This window comes from Amphiprion ocellaris, chromosome 19, assembly GCF_022539595.1.
Source record: "Amphiprion ocellaris isolate individual 3 ecotype Okinawa chromosome 19, ASM2253959v1, whole genome shotgun sequence".
Classification (NCBI taxonomy): domain Eukaryota; kingdom Metazoa; phylum Chordata; class Actinopteri; family Pomacentridae; genus Amphiprion; species Amphiprion ocellaris.
In genome coordinates, this window is record NC_072784.1 from 7654091 (window position 1) to 7680786 (window position 26696).

A 26696-nucleotide genomic window follows, 5' to 3' on the forward strand; every position below is an offset into this window, starting at 1 on the left:
AGTTGACATTTTAGTGATATCCAGTCATTTTTCATTAATGTGATTGTTTACGGAATTTGTAAAATTTTTTGATAGAAAATGTTTATTTTTAATAAAAATGTATGCAAGATATATCCCATGGACTTCAAAAGTCCCTCAATTATATATTGACCGGTTGAACTATTGGCGAAATGGAGCTTTGGAGAGTAACGCGTTTCTTAGAAGGCCGTGAACGCACCGTTGTAGTCCAATTGAACTACAAATCCCTTGACGCGTTGCTCTGCGGTAGTCTAGTCGCGTAGTGTTCTGGATTCGGTTTTGAACGACGGCGACGGGCGGGAGTGTGTCTGTAGACTGGACTGGACTCAATCAGCACAGCAGTGTTGTGGTAAAGATAATATTCACTTCTAATGTGACTTAACTAATGTAAACCCGTCACAGGTTAAAGTGCGTGTAATGAACTTAACCCGAGGAGCGGACTAACTGTAGTGTAGACAGACTAACGTTATTAACGTGACCAACCGGAGGGGCCGAGCTACAACCACGCTCTGCCTCACGTTGATATACCCGTGCTAGCTAGCTAGCCAACGAGTTTTCCATCTTATGAACACATAGCCAACGGGCGAGTTAAGGTTTGGAGTGTTTTCTATTAAACAGAGTGTGTTTTTTCTGTTTCTGGACCTGACAGAAGCCAATAACGACCATGTCAGCTTCACAGACACCAAACCGCTATGGGTGCTAGCATATCGTTAGCCGCCGTCGGCTAATGCTAACCGCCGGTTGTTTACTAGAGAACGCGACCTGTACAACAACCGAAAATCTCGGTGAACAGAGGAAGATAGGCACATACACCCGTCGGCAGGCCCTCTGTGTTGAAGGAGCACTGAAATACGTGTTTTTAGTCCATTTGGACACTGAACTAATTATTGTCCGACTTCAGATATTTCGTTAAAGTAAACAGTTAATACCGAGGAGCTCCAGGATTTTCCCCTAACCTGACGCTAGACAGACGGAGATTCACAAATCTAGTAATTAAACAGCAGCTGCACTCATTGAGCAAAACAACGTGATCAGCAGGTTTTGTTTAATGCTGGTCTTGCAGTTTAACTGATGATCATGTCTAGCAGAACAAGCTCCAGATGTTTATAGTGGCAGATTCGTCGTATTGTGACCAAAATTTGCGTAATATAAACACTAAAACAAGGACAACAGCCGCATTGATTAGTAATTTATAAGGTTTCTGACATGGTTTTTATAGGATGGTAAGTAAATAGTCATCGTGGTAGGTTTTGTTAACCGTTTCTGGACCATTTATGTGTTAAATGTGTGCATTGTAATGAGCACTATTTGCTGCAACCTCTTCTGCAGCATTACAATATGGGCCCGTGTTAATTTGTGACTATCACCAGATATCATTAACAGGTTTATGAATCATCAACAGGTGATAAACAGCTGACAGAGTAAACACCATATTTAAATGTGTAGCAGATCAGTGTTGCAGAGGGGAATGCCTGGTACTTGTGTTGCTGAGACACGATATTTCAAATTCCATCGTAGGGCTTGATAAATATATATATATATATCTAGATATATATGTGTGTGTTTTGTTGTCAAGTCAGAATGTTCCTGCATAACTGTAGGTTTTGGAGTTAAATGACATTTATTAATAGATAATAATACTAACTTTATTGTATAGCACCTTTAGGAAAAGCATTCACAAAGTGGTTTGACAGGTAGAACATAAAAATTGACAAAAATGTACTAGATCGATAGATACTTTATTAATCCCGAGGGAAATTCAAGATGAAGAATGGATAGATCACACAAGGAGGTTAAGAGAGAAGCTGAAGAGAAAATCAAAGATAGAAATAGATTAAGATCAGGAGGTTAGAAAGAGGGACTACAAGCAGTTAAAATTTTTAAAAGGGATAAAAAGGCAGAGCGCAATAAAAGAGAACTTCAGGCAAGTCTGTAAAAGTGGATTTTAGGAAATTCTTTAAAATAAGTTACTGATTCGACGAGCCTCAGATCAAGGATAGATGACTGTTTTTAAAAAAGCTACAAAATTTGGAAGTAAACAATCACTTGAATTATACAAGACAGAAAAAATAAATTATTTTAAGTCATTGTGCTTTTAATTTTGATGGAAACACAACCTGCTTTTTAGGCAGAGACACACTGAGGTGTAAAAAGTATTTATAAAGAACTGCATGAGTCCATTTGGTTTTGTTTGTGTTCTCCCTGGAGCCAAGGGACACCCGTTCTGTCACTGGACAGAGAGTTTGCAGATTAATTATGAAGCACAATAATAAGTAAATGAAATTTTTGACCCCCAGGTGCCACAATGGCGACAGACATTGTTGCGCAGTTGGCCGACTCTCTGGCCAAAACTGGAGTTGAGGATGGGGAGCTGAGTTACAAAGGGCAGGGAAGAAAGCTGAATGATGCCCAATCAGGTGAGTGTCAGCTAAATCACATTCTTTCTATATTATATCCAAAGTGTTGCCACTTAACTGGTTAATAGTTTTATAATCACACTTGACTGTCTACACCTGTAACCCTTTATTCTCGCCTCCGTCTCCAGTGGAGGAGATCGTGAAGGAGATTCAGGACTTTGAGGGTTTACATGCTCTGAGATTGGAAGGTAACACTGTTGGTGTGGAAGCAGCACAAGCCATCGCTAAGGCCTTGGAGACAAAGAGCGAGTTCAAGGTTTCTATTTTTTTTTTTTTTACTTCATACCTTTTTGATCTTTCCTGTTTTGAATTGTTCAGTTACATTCATCAACTCTATAACATTGGAACTAGGAAATGTTGCATAGTTTCACTTTTAGATATATACTTATCCACACAATTTACACAATCATTTCATGAAATCCAAGGTTGTGTTGAGAGGCTGTTTTTTTGCCAAGAGATTATGCACAAACATATCTATCTATCTATCTATCTATCTATCTATCTATCTATCTATCTATCTATCTATCTATCTATCTATCTATCTATCTATCTATCTATCTATCTATCTATCTATCTATCTATCTATCTATCTATCTATCACACAACACATATAAATTGGAAAATGTCTTGAAAAATTACTTAAATGAGTAATGGATTGTTAGAGCACCTGCATATTATTTTTTATCTTAATCAAGCAGCCAGTTTCAGCTGTAGTATGTCATACTTCAGATAAGGCCTGGGCGGTAAAACTATAGCGATATTAAACTATCAGCTGGCATTTCCGTGGTAGATGTAAGAAAACGGTCAACAGAGGATTCACAGGTTGAATTTATATGCAATTCCAGATAATGGTTTGGTTGCGTAAACACCAAGCGTGACATTAAGAAGAATGTCATGTTGCATTTTCCATCTCACCACCATAAGACGTTCATCGGTGATGCAATTTCGCCTTCCCAATTGGAACAGATTTCTCACACCTGTAGCTTGATGCAGCACTCAGAGACTCTGCTCTCAGTGACGATGAATTAGGTACAGATAATTTTCGTTACCAGGTGTTAAAAGTCATTTGAATGCAGGAGCAGAAGCACAATCAATCTGTTTAAACATCCAGCAGACGCTATGCACAGTAGAAGAAAATCAGTTTTATCTCCTCCTAACCTTTCACGAAACACAATGCATAACATTTTATTTCGTAGATAAAACCTGTAACATTGTGTCCACAATGCTTTGACACTCCCAGCACTGCAACAGTCATGTCTAGAACAGAATAGAATATCCTTTATTAGTCCCACAAGGGGAAATTTGCAACGTCACAGCAGCAAAATGACAGTAAAAAAAATCGAGAACACATCTATAAATATAGGATATATAAAATATAGTATATAAATAAGAAAAACTGAAGAACACAAGGATACTAACAACACAAATTTAAGAATATATATACAGAATGAATTGCACAACGAGCTGCTGTAACAGGCTGCCACTCATGCAACGCGGGAAATATATATAAAGTGATTTGTTCAAAGGTTGCTATTTCTTTTGCTGTAAATAATTATTTTTTTAATTTTACATTTTAACTATGACATTATATTGAATAATAGTAATTTATTCAGAACAGTGTTGCAGTGTAATCTTTACCTGTGTACCTTGATAACTAGGCTAACAACACATTTTCTCTCCTAGCCTTTTTTGACAAATAAGTTAAAAATGATCAATAATTGTCACTTATATCGACGGATATAAAAATTTTTTTATTTTGATCGGTTTCTCGCTATATCGACCAGCCCTATTTTAGATTGAAAATTATAGTCAAGAGCTCTGTAGTGGATTTAATTTGAAATGCAGTCAACATTGTCTTTTGGTTTAGCTTGACACAATTTTTCTTTGTTTTCTCACTTTTAGCGCTGTTATTGGAGTGATATGTTCACAGGTCGCCTGCGATCTGAGATACCACCTGCCCTGGTAATGTACTTCTTCTGAATTACTATTACTATTATTATATATTATCCCCAAATCCAAGTTTATGTTTCCAGTCAGAAGTTACAAACATATTGTATGCGCTTCTGAGTTCATGCTAGAACTGGTGTCTCAGCCAAGGATCAGGTTGTCTTTGTTTTGGTACTGTGCCCTGCTTATCCTACCATTTTATTTTGAATTTCTTTCTTTCTCTGTGTTGTAGAATGCGCTGGGTGATGCTGTGATGCTGGCAGGTGCCAGGCTTACTGTCATAGACCTCAGTGACAACGCCTTTGGACCAGATGGGGTGAGGGGCATCGAGAAGTTGCTCAAGAGTACTGCCTGCTACACGTTGGAGGAGTTACGGCTCAACAACTGCGGCATGGGCATTGGTGGTGGCAAAGTAAGTCAGGAGATGAGACATGACTAATGTCATCATTGTTAGAAATAAAGCGATAAAGAACCAAAGTTGACAAGTGTGGAAATGCTTTGTAGAATGTATAAAATCTTACTTTTTTTTCTACTCGTGTGGAACTCCTCAGATCTTGGCAGCTTCATTGATGCAGTGCCATAAAAAATCCAGCTCAGACGGCGCCCCACTCAGCCTGAAGGTGTTCATCGCAGGAAGGAACCGATTGGAAAATGATGGGGCCACTGCTCTCGCTCAAGCCTTCCAGGTACAGGACTAACCACTACTTAAGCTTTCAACGTGTTTTAGACTGACAGTGTGTTTCTGAGAAAATACAGCAAAGTCTACTCTGATGAATACCACATTGTCTGGCTACGTTTTTGTTCCATCAGAGCAGTTGTTGAGTGTACATCTATTAAATTTTGCCTACCTACAAGGTCACTTAGCTCATGTGTGAATGAGCCACCTGTTTGCTTTTCCGTTAAAGTTGTGACAGATCTTACTAGGTCAGACCTGGTAACGTTTCAGTACCACTTTTAACACGGCACAAGTTTGAACTGCATGCAGGAGCTGCAGTTCAGAAGATCATTTGTCAAAAATATCAATTGTCTCTCAGCAGAATGTGATAGTTTTTTGTTTTCTTCCTGATCATGAGAGTGACACAACTGTAACACATACTTTATACTTGCAAACAGCTGTTTACATAGATCATTTGGGGATCTCCAGCTGCTTTGAAATGATCCTAAGTGGCTTTCTGGATGTATTCAAGTCAGTTATTTGCTTTTCCAATTTTTGCTGATCTCCTCCAACTTTCCCAGTGTAGTGTTGGTGGCTGAGCCTTAGGAGTGGATCAAATGGACCTTATTTAAATTGGCTCAGAGGAGTCACCCCAGCTGTACTCAGTTGTAAATAGTCACAAGAAATGAAGAGACCATGCCACTAAGAAAGCTTTCTACATCACCAAAACTGATAGTTCAGGTTGCTGTATGTATATTTTTGACCCATCAGATTTTGTCTTGTTTTCAGATCTATAATAAATCTTTGAAGTAACCATGGGTTTCAAAGATTCCATCACTAGAAACCCAAGACTGACATGAAATACACAATCTTTACAAGTGTATGAAAACTTTTGTTCAAACTGTATGTCTGAAAAAAATGGGTTCTTTGTGTTCTCAGTTAATGGGCAGCCTAGAGGAGGTTCATATGCCCCAGAATGGCATCAATCACGCCGGTGTGACGGCTCTGGCCACAGCCATGCAACACAACGCAGGACTTAAAATTCTCAACCTCAATGACAACACCTTTACTGAGAAGGGGGCTATCGCCATGGCTCAGGTATGGAGACCTACGGCGTTCGGATCATGACTGTTAGCTAGGAATGTCTGATAATATCAGCTGATAATTTCATAAAAATGTACTGTAATATCAGTCAATTTCGTTATCATTTTTTTCTTTGCCTATCATGAAAACCGATAAAATAATGCCTGGATTTCGCCGGCATTTACAGGACTCATAGAGCGAGGGAGAGTGTGAACTCCTGTTTTAGACAATTTAAAAAACAAATGATGTAAATATGGCATTTTTCCATAACTTAAGTTGAAATAGTTTTCCTTATTTTGTACAGACAGTGTTTACATTTGGAAAGTGGCGCATCACAGTAAAATTAGGCATGATGTGTTAATTCCACGACAGGAGATATGTGATGTTACCTAAAATTAGTTAAATAGTTGACATATATTGGTATCGGTTGATATCAGAATCGGAAATTGAGAGTTGGACAATATCGGCATATCAGTTATTGGCAAAAATGCCAATATCGGACATCCCTACTGTTAGCATATAGTATCTATTCCTGCCCCGTGAAATGCTCAGAAATTACTGTGGACATAGATTTTTAAAAAATTTTTTTGGACACCTGTGGGCAGGAGAACTTCACAGCTAGCTGACAGACAGAACATGTAGACCGACATAGTAATTCATTTTATATTATGTAATAATGTCTCTAGTGTAAGTCTTGGTAAGCAGTTATGTATTTGCACATCCACTAGACTCATTAGGAGCAATATAGGGTACGTTTATTGGCATGCTATGTAGGATAACCACCTTCAGTTGTGATGATGTTATGGGGCTTTCAGACATGACACAACAATGGCACCACTGGCCTCTTATACCCAATAGTTCCACCACAATTTTTGTTTTTTAAACCAATAATTCACTTTTTAACGGTTCGTTATTAGTGAAACTGCAACATATAATGTGTGTGTCCTCACAGGCCCTGAAACACCTCCACAACATCCAGGTCATAAACTTTGGTGACTGTCTGGTACGCCCAGCAGGAGCCAAAGCTATTGCAGAAACTGTGTCAGAGGGGCTACCAATCCTCAAGGTGAGTGACTGTCTCATTTTATTACAAGATGTAAAGAGGCCTGTTCTCTCAGTACCTCTCAGAATAGTAATAAGTTGCACTGACACAGTGTTATTGGAGAGCCAGTGTGAATGTTCGGAGCCTGGACAGATGTGGATATAACCTGGCCACACACCTGTAGACCTCGATCATCTGTGTGCTAATTATTATTATGAAAGGCATTTATGTTTCTTCTTCTTAGTTTTTGTTTGACATTGATCTTCCTCTAAATGTTTTGTTGTGTTTACCAGGAACTTAATCTGTCGTACGGCGAGATCACAGAGGAAGCCGCTCTGGCCGTGGCACAGGCCGTAAAAAACAAGAACCAGCTGGAGAAACTGGATCTAAATGGTACGAACCTGCGAAGAGCCAACTCTGTTTTTCACACATTGACATTTCATGAAGATTTATTTATTTTTGTATGTATTCTAAAGTGTCACAATATGGAGAATTCATGTTTATGCAGTATAGATTGTTATTAACAGATTTAATTTTGTTAAATTTGACTTCCCTGAATCCACTGTGTAAAACTGTGTCTTTGGTTTTCAGGTAACTGTCTAGGAGAGGATGGTTGCAAAGCTTTGAAAGACATAATGGAAGGCATGAACATGGCCCAGCTTCTGGGATCACTCAGGTAATCACATCATGCTGTAACACCAGTGTTGTAGTTCATGAAATCCATCTTTTCTCTGTAGTTTTCTGTCCTGCTTGAGCCAGAGAGGTCAGGAACCGAGTCAGATTACTATTCTATGGCGCTGTATACACTATTTTGTTTTAACGTAACAAAAAAATTCCACAGGAAGTGGAGCAATCTAACGAATTGCTCGACCATGACGACATCTGGTTGATTAAAAATCTCTACTTGTTACACTTGACTATGATTGACATTTACACTTTCTGTGAGCAAACCCACCCCACAAACTCGACCCGAAACCTAAAACATCACTTCATCAGAATTGTTGCTTATTTGTTACTATAGCAGCCTCGACTGACGGGTGTTCTTTGAAAAAATAGCAAATCGAGATCATAAAGTCAAGATGTCTGACGATTCACGATCAAGTTTCTTTTGAACCTAGTTAACGTGTTCTTTTATAATTTGGAAGACACATCATGAACGAAATAAGAAATCAGCACCAAGTATTTCCACTTTTAAACTGGTGACAGACTCAAAAACATGGATTCAGACTTCTGGGGTTTCATGCATAACACACTTAAGGAACCAATTAGGGACGCAAATTGTAAATAATTTTCTAAACCAGTAGTCGGCCATGCTAACCATCAATAATCGATAGGTCAGTGAACAAAATACAGTGGAGTTTTTCCATATGCTGATACAGCAATTTAAAGTATGGAGACTTCCTGTTTGCCACAAAATCAGCACAGATACATTTGAAATTTGTAACAAATAAAATGAACACCTGCTATTTTAGCTATATATTAGTTAACACATGATAGTTACATAATCTGAACAGCTGTTCAGTTGTTGGTACAATGATGTTTTGTGAAAAATACCTTTGTTAAGTGTTTCCTGCACACAGTGCGTCTCACAGCAACAAGAATGCTGCACATGTTAAGCTAGGCTCATGTTCTGCACATAACCAGAAGCCATTAACTTGGCCTTCATCTTCTGCCTGATCAGTTCTATATATTGATCATTAGTTAACTTATTACCAGCAGCTAAGCAATTAACAATTAATCACTAACGTTCCTGGAACCAATTCTATGAACTTACAGAGTGGTTCCTTGTCTTGCTGTCAGTCATAGTTGGAGCACCTTGAAGAGAAGTCTGTGATCGGAGAGGAGCACAAGGCCAAGTCACAGATTTTATTATTGCATTAGGAGTCATCAAGTGAGCTTTATGTGGAATAAGCCCTATTTCTGACCTTCCCTGCAAATTTCATCCAAATCTGTTTTTCCGTTTTCGAGTAATGTTGCGCACAGACACACTAACAGACAAATGTATGCTGGTCATCACATAACTGTGGCGCGTTCCTTGGTGGAGTGATAATTGAGGACATTAGCATTATTTTGTTCTAATTGTGTTTAATAATCAGTTTAGTTTTTTAAAATTAAATGTTTCTTGTTCTATTTTCTTCTCTTATGTCTGATGATGATGATGTCACTGTCTTTTCTCCCTCACAACCTCTTTACGATTCCTCTGCAATCTTAAGAAATTTACTCCAGTATCTGGGTCGTCACATCTGTGCCTGAAAAACCGACAGAATCTGCCTCACAACGACCTCTTATGACCTTTCAAATATCCATTTTAAATAATTCATCCCATCCTAGAACCAAATACTCATTTATGATCTGTGTTTCTGAATTTTCCTCAGTGATGATGAGGGTGAGCCAGAAGATGATGACGACGATGACGAAGAAGATGATGAGGAGGAGGAAGAAGACGACGACGAAGATGAGGAAGACGTGGATGAGGAGGAAATAGAAGAGGAGGAGGAAGAGGAAGAGGAGGAAGAAGAAAGCAGCGGCAACAAGGTTAGAGGGAAAAGTAAAAAGTTAACAAAAAATAAATGAATTGATAATTACCCGTGGACATGCGAGTTGAGCCATATTGTGGTGCTGTGGGTTAAGTTTCATTGCATTTCTTTGTCCTTCCCCTCACAGCTGTCCACCCCTGTATCAGCAGCCCGACCGCCAGACGTCTCTTCCTTCCTCAGCTTTCCGTCCCCCGACAAACTGCTCAAGCTTGGGGCGAAGAGAGCGTTGCTGATGGAGCAGCAGGTAAACAAAGGGATGATTCCATCAATACATGACCACCAACTCAGCCTTTTACCTACAGAGCTTCACTGATGTGTTTGAGAACTACTCAAGACAAACAGGATCCTTTACTTCCTTCGTGTGTGTCAAACAGGGTGGCCATTCATTTTTCTGTATTCCTTTCTCTGTATCCAGGTGGATGTGACAGATGCTACAAAAACAGCCGAAGCCTTCCTCAAGATCGCCTCTGTGTACAAGGAGGAGAATAATGACGTTAAGAATGCAGTGTTGGAGACTATTGGTAAGACACTTCGGCTGTATCCGCTGCTTTCTTTGCTTTTGTCCTCCCTGACAGAAGTGTTTGACTTAGAAGGAGGAAAGTCAGTCAGCTTTATTGTCATTTCTTCAACATGTACATGGCATACCAAGGATTGAAATTACGTTACTCTCTCAGTTCAATTCGTGGCAGAGTTGCAACCATTCCCTATTTGACATGCCTTCTCTTCATGCCAAACCATTTCCCTGATGAAGAAATAACATCAAAGCAACGCTAATGAATTTGGTTTTGCAAGTTAAACGGTGTGCATGTGTCTTTTGTCTATACTTGTCCCTTCCTATGCAGCTGCCTCACAAAATGATGCGTCAAGAGCTCCTTTGCCTTCGTTCACAGCGTTAGAACAGCAGTTTGTAATACAGTGTTTTTTGTTTGTTCTCAGATGCCGTTCTAAGGAAAGCATTCACCACTCCTTCCTTCCAAGGCTACAGCTTTGTGTCTTCTTTGTTAGTGCTGCTTGGACTTATTAAGGTCTGTTTATGTCAACACACTCAGAGTCACAGACCCTTTCTTTTGTTGTACTTTTCTTTTTTACCTTTTGCTTTTGTTGGTCTGCATGCCTCACTTTAGCTATTTTATTGCATTTGCCTTTGTTTTTAAATACTCCTGTCTCTTTTGTTGTTTTCGCTCCGGGCTGCTCAGAGCGAGGACAAGGTCAAGCCTGTGCTCGTGGTTCCCGGCCACCTCCATGCCTTGGAGCACGTCGTTCGGCAGGACTACTTCCCCAAAGAGAGCGTGGCTGTGCTGGAAGCCTTCATGTCCCGGTAAGGACGTGATAGAATGAGCCAATCAGCAGACAGCATCCAGGTACAAAACACCACGATTACCGTCTCAATTTCAGGAATATAGTGCACACATTTTTGTTTTTGCACTCGGTACATGTGGTGAAGGTGGTGGATACACTCTGGTGGTTTCTGATATGTTGAAATGGGTTTATTTGATATTATTTATTTAAAGTATCACTATGAAACAGCGACCCTCTGTGGCCGCAAGTGGAAATTACAGGATTCTGGTGCATTAACCCTGTAAGACCAAATATAGAAAAAAATAAGCAAAAAAATAAAATGAAACAAAGCAAAAACAAACATTCTAACATGTAACAGCTTAGCAACTGTTATTCAAGGTAAGTTCTGCTTTCCACATTTGTGATTATACAAGGGTCCACGTGATTTAAAGTTTGTCATCTTCCCCACCATATAAGTGCATGTGCAGCCCAAAATTTTTGTCTGTTTGGTGACTTTGCTACAAGAGCAGTACAACGCATGCTTGTCAGTAATCTGCATGCCTGAAATACGCTGCCTGGCCAAAAAAAAAACGTCACCACCTGGATTTAACTCAGCAAATAGTTCAGAGCCTTCCATTGGATAATTACTGCAGTGATGAATACGTTTCAGCTCCAACAACTTATTTAACTCTAGCTGATGCAGTGAGGAGCTTCTCATTTCTTAAGCAACCATGTTGGAAGACATATCCTGTGGTCATGGAAAGGATGTTAATCTGTCTCAGAAGGGTCAAATTATTGGTCTGCATCAAGCAAAGAAAACAACTAAGGAGATTTCTGATACCACTAAAATCAGGTTAAGAACCGTCCAACGCATTATTAAAACCTGAAGGATAGTGGAGAACCGTCATCTTTGAGGAACAAAGTCTTAGATGATCAAAGGAAATTAACAGTAGAACTCATGGCTATGTATAATACTAAAAGTAAGAGCATTTCCACATGAAGGGAACTCAAAGCATTGAGACTAAACAGGTGTAGCTTTAAGAAAACCACTGATCAGGGAGGCTAATCAGAAAGAAAGGCTTCAGTTTGCTAGGTAGCATAAAGATTGGACTCTGGAGTAATGAAAGAAGGTCATGAGGTCTGATGAGTCCAGATTTACCCTGTTCCAAAGTCATGGGGGCATCAGGGTAAGAAGAGAGGCAGATGAAGTGATGCACTCATCATGGCTAGTACCTACCAGCCTGTGGGGGTTAGAGTTATGATCTGGGGTTGGTCAGGTTCAGCAACATTATGTTCTCAAAGAATGAGGTCAGCTGACTACCTGAAGATACTGAATGACCAGGTCTTTCTATCAATGGAGTTTTTCTTCCCTGATGGTCATGGACATGTTCCAAGATGATGATGTCAGGATTCATGGGGTCACATTGAGAATGAGTGAATCAGGGAGCATGAGATGGATTGTCCTCCACAGAGTCCAGACCTCAGCCCCACTGAGAATCTTAGGGATGTTCTGGAGAAGACTTTGTGCATTGGTCCGACTCTCCCATCATCAATATAAGATCTTGGTAGAAAATAAATGCGTCTCTGGACAGAAATAAATGCTGTGACATTGCAGAAGCTTATCGAAATGATGCCACAATGAATGTGTGTCATTCTCAGAGCTAAAGGCGGTCCAATGAAATATTGGAGTGTTTTTGGACAGGCAGTGTACATCAGTAATGACCGACTATACATGTATAGAATGGAGTCCTCCCAGCGAACTATAAAACTGTATAATAACAATGTCTATGTGACTGTGACGTCTGCAGCTGTTTGTAGATTTGTCCACACGTGAGTGTAATCAAGACTTAAGTTGTATATTTGTTGGGCTGATTTTATTCCTACACATTTGTTGTTTTTAATTAGATGTTTGAGTCACAACAGACTTGTTCTTTAGAAAAGTATAAAGTTAAACCGTAAATGAATGAATAACCCTTTTTGTCACCATTCACAGGAACAACAAGGCCCTGGAGTTATGTGGTTACACCAGAAATATCCTCCAGTCGACGCTGCAGAGAATCAGATCTGAGAGCTGAGGACTGTGGACACATAGACTGAACTCTGACAGATCACTGATGGACCTCTGGAAAGCAGCACACAAACCCAAATCTGAAGCAAGTTAAACAGAGCGGCAGCTTGAGAAAAACTGTCTTCTCTCAGGCTCACTCTGCTGTGCCGCTGCTGTTCATACCTTTTCCTGGACTTTTGGACTTCACTTGAATGCTTTGTGGTTGAAGTAGAAAATGCTCTTATGGTGTGAACTAGTTGAAGCCTTTTAATTACACTCTTTTAATCACAGGAAAGCACTGACAACCTGGGGTTCACCCCGTCTGTATTCTGGCGGCTAAGAAAAGATCTCACTCTCCTGGTTAGTGTCACCTGACTGCCTGGAGCACACATTACACCTGGGTGCAAACTAGAAAAACTCTAACCAGGAATAATCTGGACTTGAAACCGTTATTGTGCTTTTTCTATTTAATATTCTCTTGTTTTATATTGAATGTTTATTAAGTTCACAAATATGGTCAATGAATGATGTTCAAATAAAAATATCTGACAGATAAATAAGACTTTAAAATAGAACAATAGAAGGGATTGAATGAATTGAAATGTATTTTCTGCTTTAATGATTTGTGTTGGGAAAATAAAGTTCATTTGAGTGTTGATTTTTTTCCAGTCTTTGCATATCAGCTACATAGAATATTCCTCTGAAAATTAAACACAGAAGCTTTAAATCAGGGGTGTCAAACTCATTTTAATTCAGGCCAAATTCAGCCCAGTTTGATCTCAAGTGACCAGTAAAATCACTATATAAAAATCACTATATAAAAACTGATCCAGACAACAGCTGGAGAAGTAGTCCAACTGAGTTTCTAGACAGTTTGACCTGGGCCACCGGGGGCAAATAAGTTACTTATTTTTTAAAAAAAACAAGAATTGGTTTTAAACCCACATATATCACCAAACACAGTTGGTTCCATTATGTGTTTGAGCCTCCAACTGGGCTGAAAATGTAAAGCTAGTGTGTTACTTTGCGGTAAGAGGGCAGAGAGATCAGAGGTCACGTTAAAGAATTTACCAGAGCCTTGTTCGTGAGCCTACAGGAGCACAGAACATCAGTGGACGCAGAGAGAAATCAAAGATAAACAGCCTAAAGTGGCAGATTTACTCATAATCCATCTTTAGTTTACGTCACGAGGGAAGCTGGGACAGTGGGACATCCTACATGAAGGTAAGCCAGGTTTCTGATTTGCTTTGTAGGTGAAACTTTACATCTTTCTTGGACAGATTACTCACGTGATGAACTGACATTTGGTCTAGTCCAGATTTAACACACTGAGTAGTCATGCAGTATTTGATAATGATCAGTAACATGCTTACATGCCAAAGCTTAAACTTTTTTTTTTACACATATGTATAACATGTTTTATTTGCACATAGATGCAGTTCTTCTATGCTGCCGTCTTCCTGCTGCTTTTAACAAGGAGTTTACCCACAGAAGCAAGGAAATGTCCCAGAGAGTGCATCTGTGACGGCACCAAACTCACGGTAGCCTGCGTTGAAAAGAACCTAACGGAAATACCGCCGTCTATACACGAGGTGAGGGTTTCAAATGTGCCTCCTTTTCATTTCACACAGACGTTAGAGGAAGAAATATTCAGTGACAGCTGTGGGCTATTGGGTGATGTTTTGAAAAATGCTATCATCTGTCTAAAATTAATGAGGTAAATTATTCTATTGTAAAGCCACCTCAGCGTATTAACCCTCCTGTTGTCTTCATGTACGGGCACCAAAAAATATTGTTTCCTTGTCTGAAAGACAATCTAAAAATGCTGCAAAAAAATTCCCCAAATTTGAGAAAATGTGCAAAACCTTCAGGAAGAAAATTACAATAATTCCTGACAAGATTCCCTTAAAAGTTTTATTTAAAAAATCCCCCAATTTTGGCAAGAAAATTCATGTAAATATTTTCAAAAAATGAGCAAAAATCTTTCCAAAAAAATCCTAGAAAACATCTAAAGTGATTACATATATATCAGTAAAACTGCTAATATTTTCTTTAAGAACATTCACAAAAAAAATCAACCAAAATCCAGCGAATGTTCTCAAGAAGCATTATTTTAAATTTTTTTTTTTTCCACCAAAAATTTTTTGAAAATTCCTCAAAAATGTTGAAAACGTGGACATCAGAAATTTCACTGTGAAATTTTTTTTTTCTCCACATTTTCAAACTTTAAAATGGGTCAAATTGACCCACAGGACGACGCGAGGGTTAAAATAACCAACCTGAGCTTTCTTAATAGATGAGATGTTGTGCATACATAATTCCAGTTAAGGGGCAGAGCAAGGGGTGGCCACAGAAATGCAAATGGTTCATTCCAGAATTGGAGACCGTTCTATAGGGTAATTATGTGCAATGTAGACAGGGATATGTGTAATATATTTATGTGTAATGGTGTTAGAGGGATATATGTAGTAGAACCTTGTGTTATAGTGACAGAGGGGTAAGTGTAGTATAGTAACGTGCAATAATGATAAAGGTATATGTGCAATAGCAACAAAGAGATATTTGCTATATAATTATGTGTAAATGTTAATTAATTACTGCTTGGTAGCTGCCTTGGTCCCCCAGCTTTTGTCTGTTCTGTGCACTATGTGTTATCGCTTGTTTCTTGTTTTACTTTTTTGTATGTTTTTGTTCAGTTATGGTTTTATGTTATTTGTAATTTCTTTATTTTTGATCTGCCAAAGGGACTCAAGAGGGAAATTAGTCGCACGGTTCCAATCTCTGGTATTTACGTGGAAACGTACATGAATACAAACTGTCCCATTTTAAAAAATAAACATAAGACATTTTACGTCCCACTCATCAAATTTCAAATAATAGAAGTAAAAAAAATACTAAAACATGCAGTTGTTGTGTAAATGTACTTGTCCTGAGACCAAATCAGTTGTTGAAAATGTACAGCTGAGGTTTATTGTTTTCAATTGCAATCTTTAAAAGGATATTCAAATTTACGAGTTTAAAATGCAACTGTCTTATAAGCTTTGTCAACAATATAACTTTAAAAACTGTTACTCAATTGTGAATGACATTAAAAAAAGCTTATTATAATGCAAATAAGTCTCATACTTCTATATCGCAGTCTTGTCTGTATAGAAACAAACATTTGCATGCAATGATTTTCTGAAAAAAAAGAAGACATTTTGACACACATAATAAGTCATGTTTTCAGCCTGGACACCCCTCTGAAAACTACCACTGTTCCACTCACAGGGCCTCTTGTCTGTTAATTCTGTCCATCATCTTTTCTGTTTAATCACTCCTACAGATTACGGTGAAACTTGACCTGAGGAATAACAACCTTCAGGTGCTTTCCAGGGGGGCCTTCATGCACACGCCCTACCTCACCCACCTCAACCTGCAGCGCTGCAACATCATCAAGGTGAAGGAGGGCGCCTTCCGGACTCTTGGAAGGGTTGTCTCCCTAAATCTGGCCCAGAACAAAATTGACGTCCTTTACCAGGTGAGATCAGTGACACTCTTTAACAACCGTGTCTTTCTTGGCTCCTGAAATGATGTGAACATGTGAGCTTCTCTTATTTTCACTGCAGGAGTCCTTTGACGGCCTCTCCTCCTTGAAGGAGCTTCATCTGGACCATAATCGTATCGAAGAGATCCAGCCGGGCGCCTTCACACAGCTTGGCTTCCTCAACACGCTAAGCCTCACCCACAACCAGCTGGTTTACATCCCCAACATGGCCTTCCAGGTGTGCAGAATTATGGTTCAAGACATGGGTCATTCCAGAATTGGAGGACATTTGGGCTTCAAAAGTTCAAAATGCACCTTCTCTTTTATAATTTTCTGCTACGTATTCATCAATAATAGGTAATAAACTATCAAAGGTTTGATTGGCTCAGCGTACACAGCAATGGTAAAAGTTTTGCTGCAGGTTTTATTTGTTGTTTGCTAACCCTGCTCTAATCACAGTAACAGGCTTGCTAATCCATGCTAATGTTAGCTTTATCTCAGGAGTAGAAGCTAGCTACTTTAAAAAGTAAAGAAAAAAGTTAAAGTAATTTGTCTTCTCTTGAAAATATGCATAACAGGGTTGTGTGAGGTAGAGTGAGACATCCAGTCAAGGCTGACAATGTTAGCTTAGCTTTGCACTACCCATTTTTTAGGAAAACTGATGTTAATTCTAGCGTTTCATGTGATTCACTGTTTTCTTCTTCTTCTTCCAGCTAAAAAGGGTTGCATGCATGATGTGGGACACATGTTCCATGCATAATAATTATTATTTAAAATCTTACGTTGATTAAAACAATGTTCCCACAATTACGAGACATCAATGAAAAAAATAATACCGAAAAAGGAGGTTTAAAATTTCATTTTAACAGTTTAATTTGAGATTCAGTTTGGTCATCAGATGGGTGGGACAAGAGAAAAATGACATTTTAGGGCGAACTCCACACTTATTTGGTATTTTTAAAAATATTTCCAAACATTCTTTTCACCTAGTTTTTTAAAATTCGGTCTCAGGACAAGAAAATTTACACAACAGCTGTATGTTTTAGTATTTTGTACATGGATTATTTTAAATTTGATGGGTGGAATGACCCTGCCACATACACACATGCTATACACATCCCCACTGATTAATGATTATGTTTGGGATTCCACATGTGATTCCACAAAGGTCTAACTTCTCCTCCAGGGCCTGCACAACATCAAGTGGCTTCGTCTCAGCTACAACTCCTTGAACAACTTGGCACCCGAGGCTTTCGCTGGACTGTTCACCCTCAACCGCCTCAGCCTGGATCACAATGAGCTGCAGTTCTTCCCCTCACAGACAATGATGAGGTGGGACGATTGAAGGATTATTATATTGTGACCATTGTATAATTATTTTAATTCACGACTCTCTATAGGAACAAACACCACAACAAAAGAGTAACACAAAAAACCTGATTGTGTCACCAAAAACCACCAAAGTACTGACCAGAATGCTGGGATTGTCACTTGGATGTTCAGATTTCTGACAGAAAACTGACACTGACTCTTCCTGTTTGAGTTACATTTCAGAAAAAACACAGTTCCCAGATGTTTTCTGAAATTATTTTCCCCTAAAAAAAAAAAAAAAAAGATTTTTTGACAGTAAAAATATATTGAATTTGTCATCTTTGTCCTTTGAGATTTCAATTGTTTTAGTTCATATTGTGAATTAGTGATTCATAGAGGATTTAGGATAATCTACACAGTCTCTCCTCATATTAAGCAATGATATGGGTGCCGTTTGTTATCCTGGAACATGAATAGTCAGTGTCATAGCAGTGCATACAGTCTGCACAGCCCCATATTTGGGTCTGACTTTGACACACATGGAAAGCATTAATTAGTCTCAAATCATTTTAAGGCATGAAGGAATTCTTTTCACAGAAAAAAAAACCCCTCTAAATATGTAGCTCTGATACACACAGAGACATTGTTAGGGGTTAAATCAATGACTTGAGAGGGACTTTCACGAACAAATTTGCCATTAATGAAGTTATATGCCACAGTGAATCCCTAATGGTGTTTGCTGGGTTTTAAATTTTTAGTTTTGGTTGTTTATGCATTGTAAAGAATTAAAGTAACAAACTTAGAAACTGCTCGTGTATTTCCTTCTGAGAGACAACAGAAGGGAGAAACAGTTAAAAAAAATATCCATTTTTAGTAACTGTCAGCAGTAGTTGATTTGTCTCAGTGTCTTATCTTATTCTCTCCTACCTCTAAAGACTCCGTGAGGTTACACGTCTGGACATGAGCCACAACCCCATGATCTACCTCGGGGAAGAATCCGTCTCCATGGCAAAGCTTACGCACCTCTACCTCAACCACATGTCCCTTCAGGACCTGTCAGACCAGACTTTGTCCGGAGCCCCCCTTCTGTCCCACTTGGACCTCAGCCACAATCAGCTTCGTTCCCTGGAGCCCCTCTCAGGCCCCAAGGAGCTAACCAGCCTCAACCTGACAGGTAGTGCTGTATTCTGACTTTATTCATTACCCACAAATGTTGACATGCTGTCCTGAGATGGTTAAAGGTTTCATTTCAGCCTAACATAGAAGCATGGTTAAGGAATGTATTTCAGGCTGTTTGCTATCTTCATTACTTACATTTCATCCATGAATGAAACACATGTTTCTGGTGTGAAACACTAAATCAGGCGTGTCAAACTCATTCTAGTTCAGGGGCCAAATTCAGCCCAATTTGATCTCAAGTGGGCCAGACCAATAAAATCACAGCATAGCAACCTATAAATAACCACAACTCCAACTTTTTCCTTTGTTTTACTGCAAAAATTTAAGTAATTATCTTTTTACAAAACATCATGAACAACCTGAAATTTCTTAAGAAAAACAGACTCAATTTCAACAACATTGTGCTTCAGTTTATCATTTATACATTACAACTTACAGATCACAGAGCATCTACAAAGGAACAAAACATTTAGTCATCTGGAACTAAATGATATAATATTTTACTTTATGGTCAAAACGATGAAAGTCAGACAAAAAAGACAAAATATTACAAAAACCAGACACAAAACGGCAAAGCGAGATACAAAACGACAAAAATGAGAAAAACGACCCGAAACAAAACAAGAAAAGAGACAAAAAATTTGACAAAAAAGTTACAAAGCGACAAAAAATGGATAAATGACAAAAAAGAGACAAAAATTACATAAATGACACAAATGAAACAAAAAATGACCAAAGAAAGAAACAAAACAACAAAAACGTAGACAAACACAAGTGAGACAAAAAAAGCATAAAACACGTAATGACAAAAATAAAACAAAAAACACAAGCGAGACAAAAAGGAAAGACAAAACGACAAAAATGTGAGACAAACGACAAAAGTCAGACAAAAACAAAACAAAATATTACAAAAACGAGACACAAATTGACATCAAGTATTTTACTTTGTGATCAAAACAACTTGTCATAGTCTAGAATTTTTTTAAATTTATAATTTTATGACTTTACAATTTCCAGTTAATGTCCGCTCTGTAATTTTCCACTCTACAAAGTCATCCCGCGGACCCTACTGGACCTTCCGGAGGGCCAGTATTAGCCCGCGGGCCGTATGTTTGACACCCCTGCACTAAATCAACAGATGCATATTAACTGAGTCCTCATGTCTTTGCGTAGCAGACCAAGTCCTAAAAAGACAATGAAATGTTTTTACCTAAGTGGGTGTAAAGGAAAAGGAGAACAATAGTATGCCAAATTAATCATTAATGCTTCATGAACATCATTTTTCTTCAAGGCAACCACATCTACTGTAACTGCTACATGCGTCCCCTGAAGGAGTGGGCGAGAGTCGGCGGTGTGAAGCTGCTGGGTTCCTGTGCTGGACCTCCTCACCTCTCAGATGAGCTCCTGCAGACCGTCGCTCCTCTGGATCTGCGATGCCACAGCAGGGGAGAGACACTGAAGGAGGAGGAGGAGGAGGAGGAGAGCACTGCAAACACCACACCCATACCCACATCCAAGCCCAAGCAGAAAGCCAAATGTCCAGTTAACTGTGAATGCAATGTGAGTGAACTAAGTGGAATTTTATGCACTCCCACAAGTGTTTAGCTCCACTCCACCTCCAACATTTGCTGCCCTGTTGAAGAATGGAAGCAGGAAAAGTCCAACGACTTCTGTAGTTTCTTTCTGAAATGGTTTCAGGCCTATGCAGTTCCTCTATACTGCTGTCTTACTGTCTGAAAAAAATCCAAAAATTCAGCAAAAAAATTCCACAAATTTCGGAAAATTTGCAAAACCTTCAGGAAGAAAATTCCAATAATTCCTTAAAAGTTTCCCTTAAAAGTTTTATTTTTTGAAAAATCCCCCAAATTTGCCAAGAAAATTCTTATATTTTTTTAAAAATGAGTAAAAATCTTCAAAAAAAATCCTAAAAATATCTAAAGTGATTCCATATATATCAGTAAAACTTGTAATATTTTCTTTAAGAACATTCACATAAAAATCAACCAAAATCCGGCAAAATTCGCTGGATTTTGGTTGATTTTTTGGTGACTGTTCTTAAAAAACATTTTTAACATTTCTTTTTTTCAGCAAAAAATGTTGAGAGATTTCCCAAAAGTGTTGAAAATGTGGACATCAGAAGTTTCACTGTGAAAATAATTTTTTTCCCCACATTTTCAAACTTTAAAACGGGTCAATTTTGACCTGCAGGACGACACGAGGGTTAACAAAATATCCCAGAGAGTGTAACTGTGACGGCACCAAACTCACAGTTTCAGTTCAACATGCATTTTCACATGCATATTGCAGTCCATAGTTTTATACTATGAGCCTGCTGGGTGCCACAGCAACCAGACAGCCATGAAGATTAGGAGAAATAATGACCATCAGTGAGCTGTTTCTAAGACATTTCTAAGTGACCCCAAACTTTTGAACGGTCGTGTCAGTCAGTTTATGTAAGAAGCAAAAAGAAAAAAGTGCAGCCGTAAATGAGCGATTTAAAATTGTTTATGTTTGACCCACTCTAGATTGAAGCCCAGCATGCTACCTGTGAGGATCGGGGTCATACTAAAGTCCCGCGAGGTTTCCCCACCAAGACGCAGCTCCTTGATCTCCGCGGCAACCGCTTCCACCACCTTCCCGCCAACAGCTTTCCAGGCTCCAGCCAAGTGGTTTCTCTCCACTTGGAGTTCTGCAAAATCCACGAAATCGAAGACGGTGCTTTCCAGGGGATGAAGAAGCTGTTTTATTTGTATCTCTCTGACAATGACCTCACATTCCTGGACTCTAGAGTGTTTGCTGGAACACCTGAGCTCACCTACCTCCACCTGGAAGGGAACCGGCTGGCACAGTTCCCTGGGTCAGGTCAGTGGTTGTGGCCTCATTAACTTTATGGGTTTGCACGTTGAAATGAGAATTAAAACATGGATTTTTATGTGTCTCTCCTATAGCTCTGTCACTCCTCCCGAGTCTGTTTGTGTTGCACATGGAGCGAAATGCCATCTCCAAACTACAGCCCACGGGTTTACTGTTCTCAGCCACTCCTAAACTTAAGGAACTATACTTGAGCAATAACACCATAACTGTCATCGCCAGGGGTGCTCTGGTCTCTGCTTCCCTCAGTACACTTCATCTAGATTCAAATCAGCTGACCGAGGTTCCTACCCAAGCTCTGACTGAGGCCTCTAACCTGGAGGAGCTTAACCTGTCTCACAACTCACTTCGCTGGGTTGGACCAAAAGCATTCCAGCCTGTCCACCAGAGCCTGAAGAGGCTTTACATGGATCACACTGGAATAGAGAAGGTACCTTTTTAGTGAGAGAAGCATCCATATTATATGTGGCTTATGCATGTTTTCTCCTTGGTTCTTTATTTCTGTCTTTATGTTGTTGTTTCTTTAATGTATTATAGCATCTGTGGAAGAACCTGACTTAGAGTGTGCTTTATTGTTGCTTTAACCAAGAAAATCAAAATGAAGGTTAGGGGGTAAGAGGGATGTAAGTACTCCTTCGGCCCGAAAATGATTCCAGTGGAGCGATCAGAAATAATATATATTTTAAAAGTGAAATTGGACATTGTGATCCAAACACCTTCAGAAATTTCTGCTCACTCATAGCAGCCATCAGCACAGTGAAGCTTTGAGCTAAATGTTAATGCTAGGATGACTATGTGCTCCCATTGACCATGTTAACATGCAGCTGTTTTGTAGGTGTTATGTTTGGCAGGTTCACCGTGTTAGCTTGGCATGTTAGCATCTGCTAATTACAACTAAACATGAAGTGCTACTCAGTGGGATGTCATTTGTTGCCACATTTATTGGACTGTACAGGATGTCCATGAAGTCTCTACAATTTTAAGAATTTATTACAAAGGCAGTTGATAAGATATCTTGACCAGATTTGTTTTATTGTAATCAGTGGTTGTCAAAGTTTTTTCTACCTCATTTAATACACCTCTATATGGGCACCATTAGTTGCACGAAGCACATCAAGACGGTACTCGATTTCCTGCCATGTTCGTATAGACTCATCAATGATGGCAATGGCATCAGAAATCTTTTGCTTCAAGTCAGTAAAGTCCCGTATCTTAGAAATCATTAGAATCTTAGAATCATAGAAAGAAGACCAAGGGAGTGATATCTGGTGAACGTGGTAGCCAAGGAATTAGCCATCCCTTCCAATCCAGCGGTCTGAGGAGTAGCCATTTTTTAGGGTTTCATTTAACAGTAACTCTTTCACCAACAGGATACCTGAAATACACAATTTCAATGTGATTACAAACTTTAATAAACACTGATTACAATAAAACCAAATCTGGTTAAGATATCTTACCAACTGCCTTTGTAATAAATTCTTAAAACTGTAAAGAGACTTAATGGACACCCTGTATATCCATGGCAGTGAGTAAAGTAGCTATGAAGACAAACAGGGGAAGTGCATGTTATGGTTCCTTCATAATATCTAACGGAACAGCTAAATCTTCCATTGAATACTCAGTCTGTCTCTACTTAGAACACAAGACATAAAAAACACCATTAGTGATGATTCATCTCTACACTCAATTCGTGCAGCACTCGTTTCTAGCAAATCACCAACACCGGCCTTCAGGCTTTGAATATTTTGTGTAGATCTCACTGTACTCTATGGGAAATTAAAGCCACCGTCTGATGAAAATCTAAATTTTTACAGTGGTACATGCCCATATGTTGTTTTTATGTGCTTAAAGAAATATCATGCAGTAATGGTGACGACAGCATGTTCCAGATTGGAAAGATGAGATATGTGAGTGTCAGAGACTTCAAGGGTAAAGTCCTGATTGACATCAGAGATTCGTAGATGAACCAAGATGGAGAGATAAAGCCAAAGTAAAAGGGTATCTACCTGAGTCCTGAGCAATGGAACCAACTGAAGGACCAGATGTCAGAAATTGACGATGCCATTAATAGAATATAAGCATTCCCTTCAGTGTTATCTGTTGAACTAATTGAACATATTGGCTAATTATTTTTGTAATTATTATTTTTATTTTGAAAAAAGCAGTTAATGGCTGAGCATTTCCACCTTAAAATTATAGTGTAGTGTTAATGGTCTCAAAAAGACTTCCAGGGTTTCATATCATATATCAAACCAAAGGAACCAATTCTGTGAACTTGCAGGGTTTAGGCCTTCTGTATCATTATTCTTTTTCAGAATCAGTTTATAGTTCGAACAAGAATGAGTGAATTACTCCAATATTGCAACTTGCCAATATGAAGTGTAGAATAGTTTCACAGTGTTTGAGCAGAGTCATAGGGGAGCTGGTGTGCTCGAGCTGCAGTGAGTGGGGAAGACTGACTGAAAGAAGAGGCAGGGAAGTCATAGATCTGCTCACAGAGTTACATGTAAGCCATTTTAAGGCAGGAGGACATCATTTACATGGGGAAAAATGAACATTGAAGCCATATTTATCAAAAGCAGAGCTTGACAATCATCTCTTTCTATTATACCACTGGCCAGATGTCCAGTGAAGCTCTGCTTGGTCTGGGCTCAGGGCTGAGGGCTCTGACTGTGAGAGGAAACCAGCTGAAGGAGCTTCCTGACCTGAGTCCACTCACTGGCCTGGAGGTGATCGACCTTCGAGACAACCCCCTTCTGTGCGACTGTCCTCTGTTGCCCCTTCGCAGGTCAGTGCAGCTTCCCTGGAATTAGGGTTTTGCAGAGAAATGTTGCCATTTTAGGCAGCACGGTGGCACAAATGGCATGGAAAGCTTTGCTTAAGGAAGCTTATTTGGGTCAATATATAATTGCGGGACTTTTTGTAACATAGTTGACAGGTATCATAGTTGATATTTTTGCTGTTTTCAGGCTTAAAATCAACATGGCTGCCTATAACCAAACACAACATGGCATTTTTACAGAAAGATTCTTCTAAATATTATATATACAATTGAGTATAATTGAAATTTAAAGTTATTTATAAAGATATTGTAGTAAATCTGCTGACATGTGATAAATCCACACTTGACTCACACACTACTTTATATTAAATAACTCAGAAAGCCTTGGAGTCTTGCCAGTCTTTTTTTCAGGAGGAAATGACATCATGTGGAGCAGGTCATGTGACCTGGAATTAACGCTTCCTTGAGAGGTGTTTTTGTAATGAGTAACTTAGTTGAAAATGATTTCTCGGGCACAAATAGAATTTGTTATTTTCCATATGAAATTTGATATATTGCCAAAAAAGAAATACCTGTCATGATTATCTCAACTTAACAAAAAGAACACAATCAAAACCATTTTTGAATGAGCTCATTTTATTATTGTTTAGCTAATTAGAAGGTGGTTGTTATTAAATTCAATCGGTTATTTAGTTGACATTTTAGTGATATCCAGTCATTTTTTGTTAAGTGATTGTTTCCATAATAAATAATTATGGAATTTGTAAAAACATGATCATAATGAACATAAAAAACATTAGTTTTGTTTACTTTTAATAAAAATGTCTGCAAGATGTATCCCATGGACTTCAAAAGTTCCTCAGTTATATATTGATGATCCATTTATCTGTTTACCTACATTGTTACCTGATAGCATTATTGACAAAAATGATTTGAATCTCTGTCTCGTTGTGTCTGTTGCTCAGGTGGATGGAGAGTGTGAGTTTAGAGGTGATTGCAACCTGCGGTCATCCTCCTGAGCTCAGAGGTCAGAAGGTCAAGGACGTCCACGTCTTCACATCCTGCCCAGAAAATACCTCTCCCCCATACAAGAAGGTCGTTGTGGACCCCAAACCTCCAAAAATACAGAAATCCAAACCTAGCCCTTCGAAATCCCCTGGAGACAAAGCTCGGCGTGAAAAGCCCAAAACTAAAGCAGCCAAACCAGCCAAGAAGCAGGCTCCGAGAAAACCTGTGACACTTAAAAAGACAAAGAACAAGAAAATACTTTAATAAATGAATATAGCTAATTAAGTTCAGTTAGTTTCTAGCTTTTGCAGTTAACCCGAGGCTTGTTGCTTAGATAGATAGATAGATAGATAGATAGATAGATAGATAGATAGATAGATAGATAGATAGATAGATGGATAGATAGATAGATAGATAGATAGATAGATAGATAGATAGATAGATAGATAGATAGATAGATAGATAGATAGATAGATAGATAGATAGATAGATAGATAGATAGATAGATAGATAGATAAATAGATAGATAGATAGATAGATAGATAGATAGATAGATACTTTGTTAATCCTGAAGGACATTCAAGATGTTTCTATAAATTAAACCGCTTTAGATTACAACTCTGTGTGGACTCTGCATGTACTTCTTGATCTCATTATGTAGGAGGTAAACACATTACACCGATGAGATTTGTCAAGAGATAATAAAACCACATCTTCGACACAAAAGACAGTCCCATTGAATATTTAATTCACACTGTTCAGCCCATCTAAAACAATACTTCACATTTTTGGGTAAGTTAGTGAAAATAAACTGAAAACAGCTGTGATTTCCAGTGAGCCTACATGCATGGATATGGTTATAAAAATGACCTTTTTCGGACCAGTCTTGGATGTATGGGTTGTGTCTATCTGCATGTCTGAAAAAAGAAAATAACTACAGGAAGAAATGAAAAAGTCTGATTGTCAGAGGTCATCATCCTCAGAAAATGGTAAGG

The 26696-nt window shown here is 38.7% G+C and overlaps 2 protein-coding genes across 3 annotated transcripts; both read left to right on the top strand.

Annotated features, from left to right (window-relative positions):
• Positions 1–265: 265 nt before the first annotated feature.
• On the top strand, positions 266–13680 carry rangap1a (RAN GTPase activating protein 1a). Of its 2 annotated transcripts, none has more exons than XM_023273020.3 (16): positions 266–367; positions 2316–2435; positions 2564–2691; positions 4338–4397; positions 4615–4794; positions 4934–5068; positions 5977–6135; positions 7073–7186; positions 7456–7555; positions 7754–7838; positions 9538–9697; positions 9827–9943; positions 10115–10220; positions 10636–10724; positions 10896–11060; positions 12971–13680. In XM_023273020.3, exons 2-15 carry the CDS (start codon positions 2324–2326, stop codon positions 11019–11021), a joined length of 1671 nt encoding a protein of 556 aa, XP_023128788.2. In that variant the 5' UTR covers positions 266–367; positions 2316–2323; the 3' UTR covers positions 11022–11060; positions 12971–13680. The 2 variants fall into 2 exon arrangements, with proteins under 2 accessions (XP_023128788.2, XP_023128785.2); XM_023273017.3 differs by having other exon boundaries at positions 10896–11017.
• Positions 13681–14242: 562 nt separating this feature from the next.
• chadla (chondroadherin-like a) lies at positions 14243–26235 on the top strand. The gene is made up of 11 exons (XM_023273043.3): positions 14243–14248; positions 14458–14616; positions 16350–16544; positions 16633–16788; positions 17737–17882; positions 18797–19035; positions 20332–20600; positions 21566–21902; positions 21989–22341; positions 24533–24699; positions 25659–26235. The coding sequence occupies exons 1-11, from the start codon at positions 14243–14245 to the stop codon at positions 25963–25965; spliced, it is 2334 nt and encodes a 777-aa protein (XP_023128811.2). The 3' UTR covers positions 25966–26235.
• The last annotated feature ends 461 nt before the right edge of the window (positions 26236–26696 follow it).

Excerpts from the sequence above, each read along its gene's own strand:
- rangap1a (XM_023273017.3), top strand. The coding sequence starts at position 2,324 with ATGGCGACAGACATTGTTGCGCAGTTGGCCGACTCTCTGGCCAAAACT. Across the intron at positions 7,187-7,455 it reads AGGGGCTACCAATCCTCAAG|GAACTTAATCTGTCGTACGG; the intron begins GTGAGTGACTGT and ends TGTGTTTACCAG. Across the intron at positions 9,698-9,826 it reads AAGAAAGCAGCGGCAACAAG|CTGTCCACCCCTGTATCAGC; the intron begins GTTAGAGGGAAA and ends TTCCCCTCACAG.
- chadla (XM_023273043.3), top strand. Across the intron at positions 19,036-20,331 it reads AACCAGCCTCAACCTGACAG|GCAACCACATCTACTGTAAC; the intron begins GTAGTGCTGTAT and ends TTTTTCTTCAAG. Across the intron at positions 24,700-25,658 it reads CCTCTGTTGCCCCTTCGCAG|GTGGATGGAGAGTGTGAGTT; the intron begins GTCAGTGCAGCT and ends TCTGTTGCTCAG.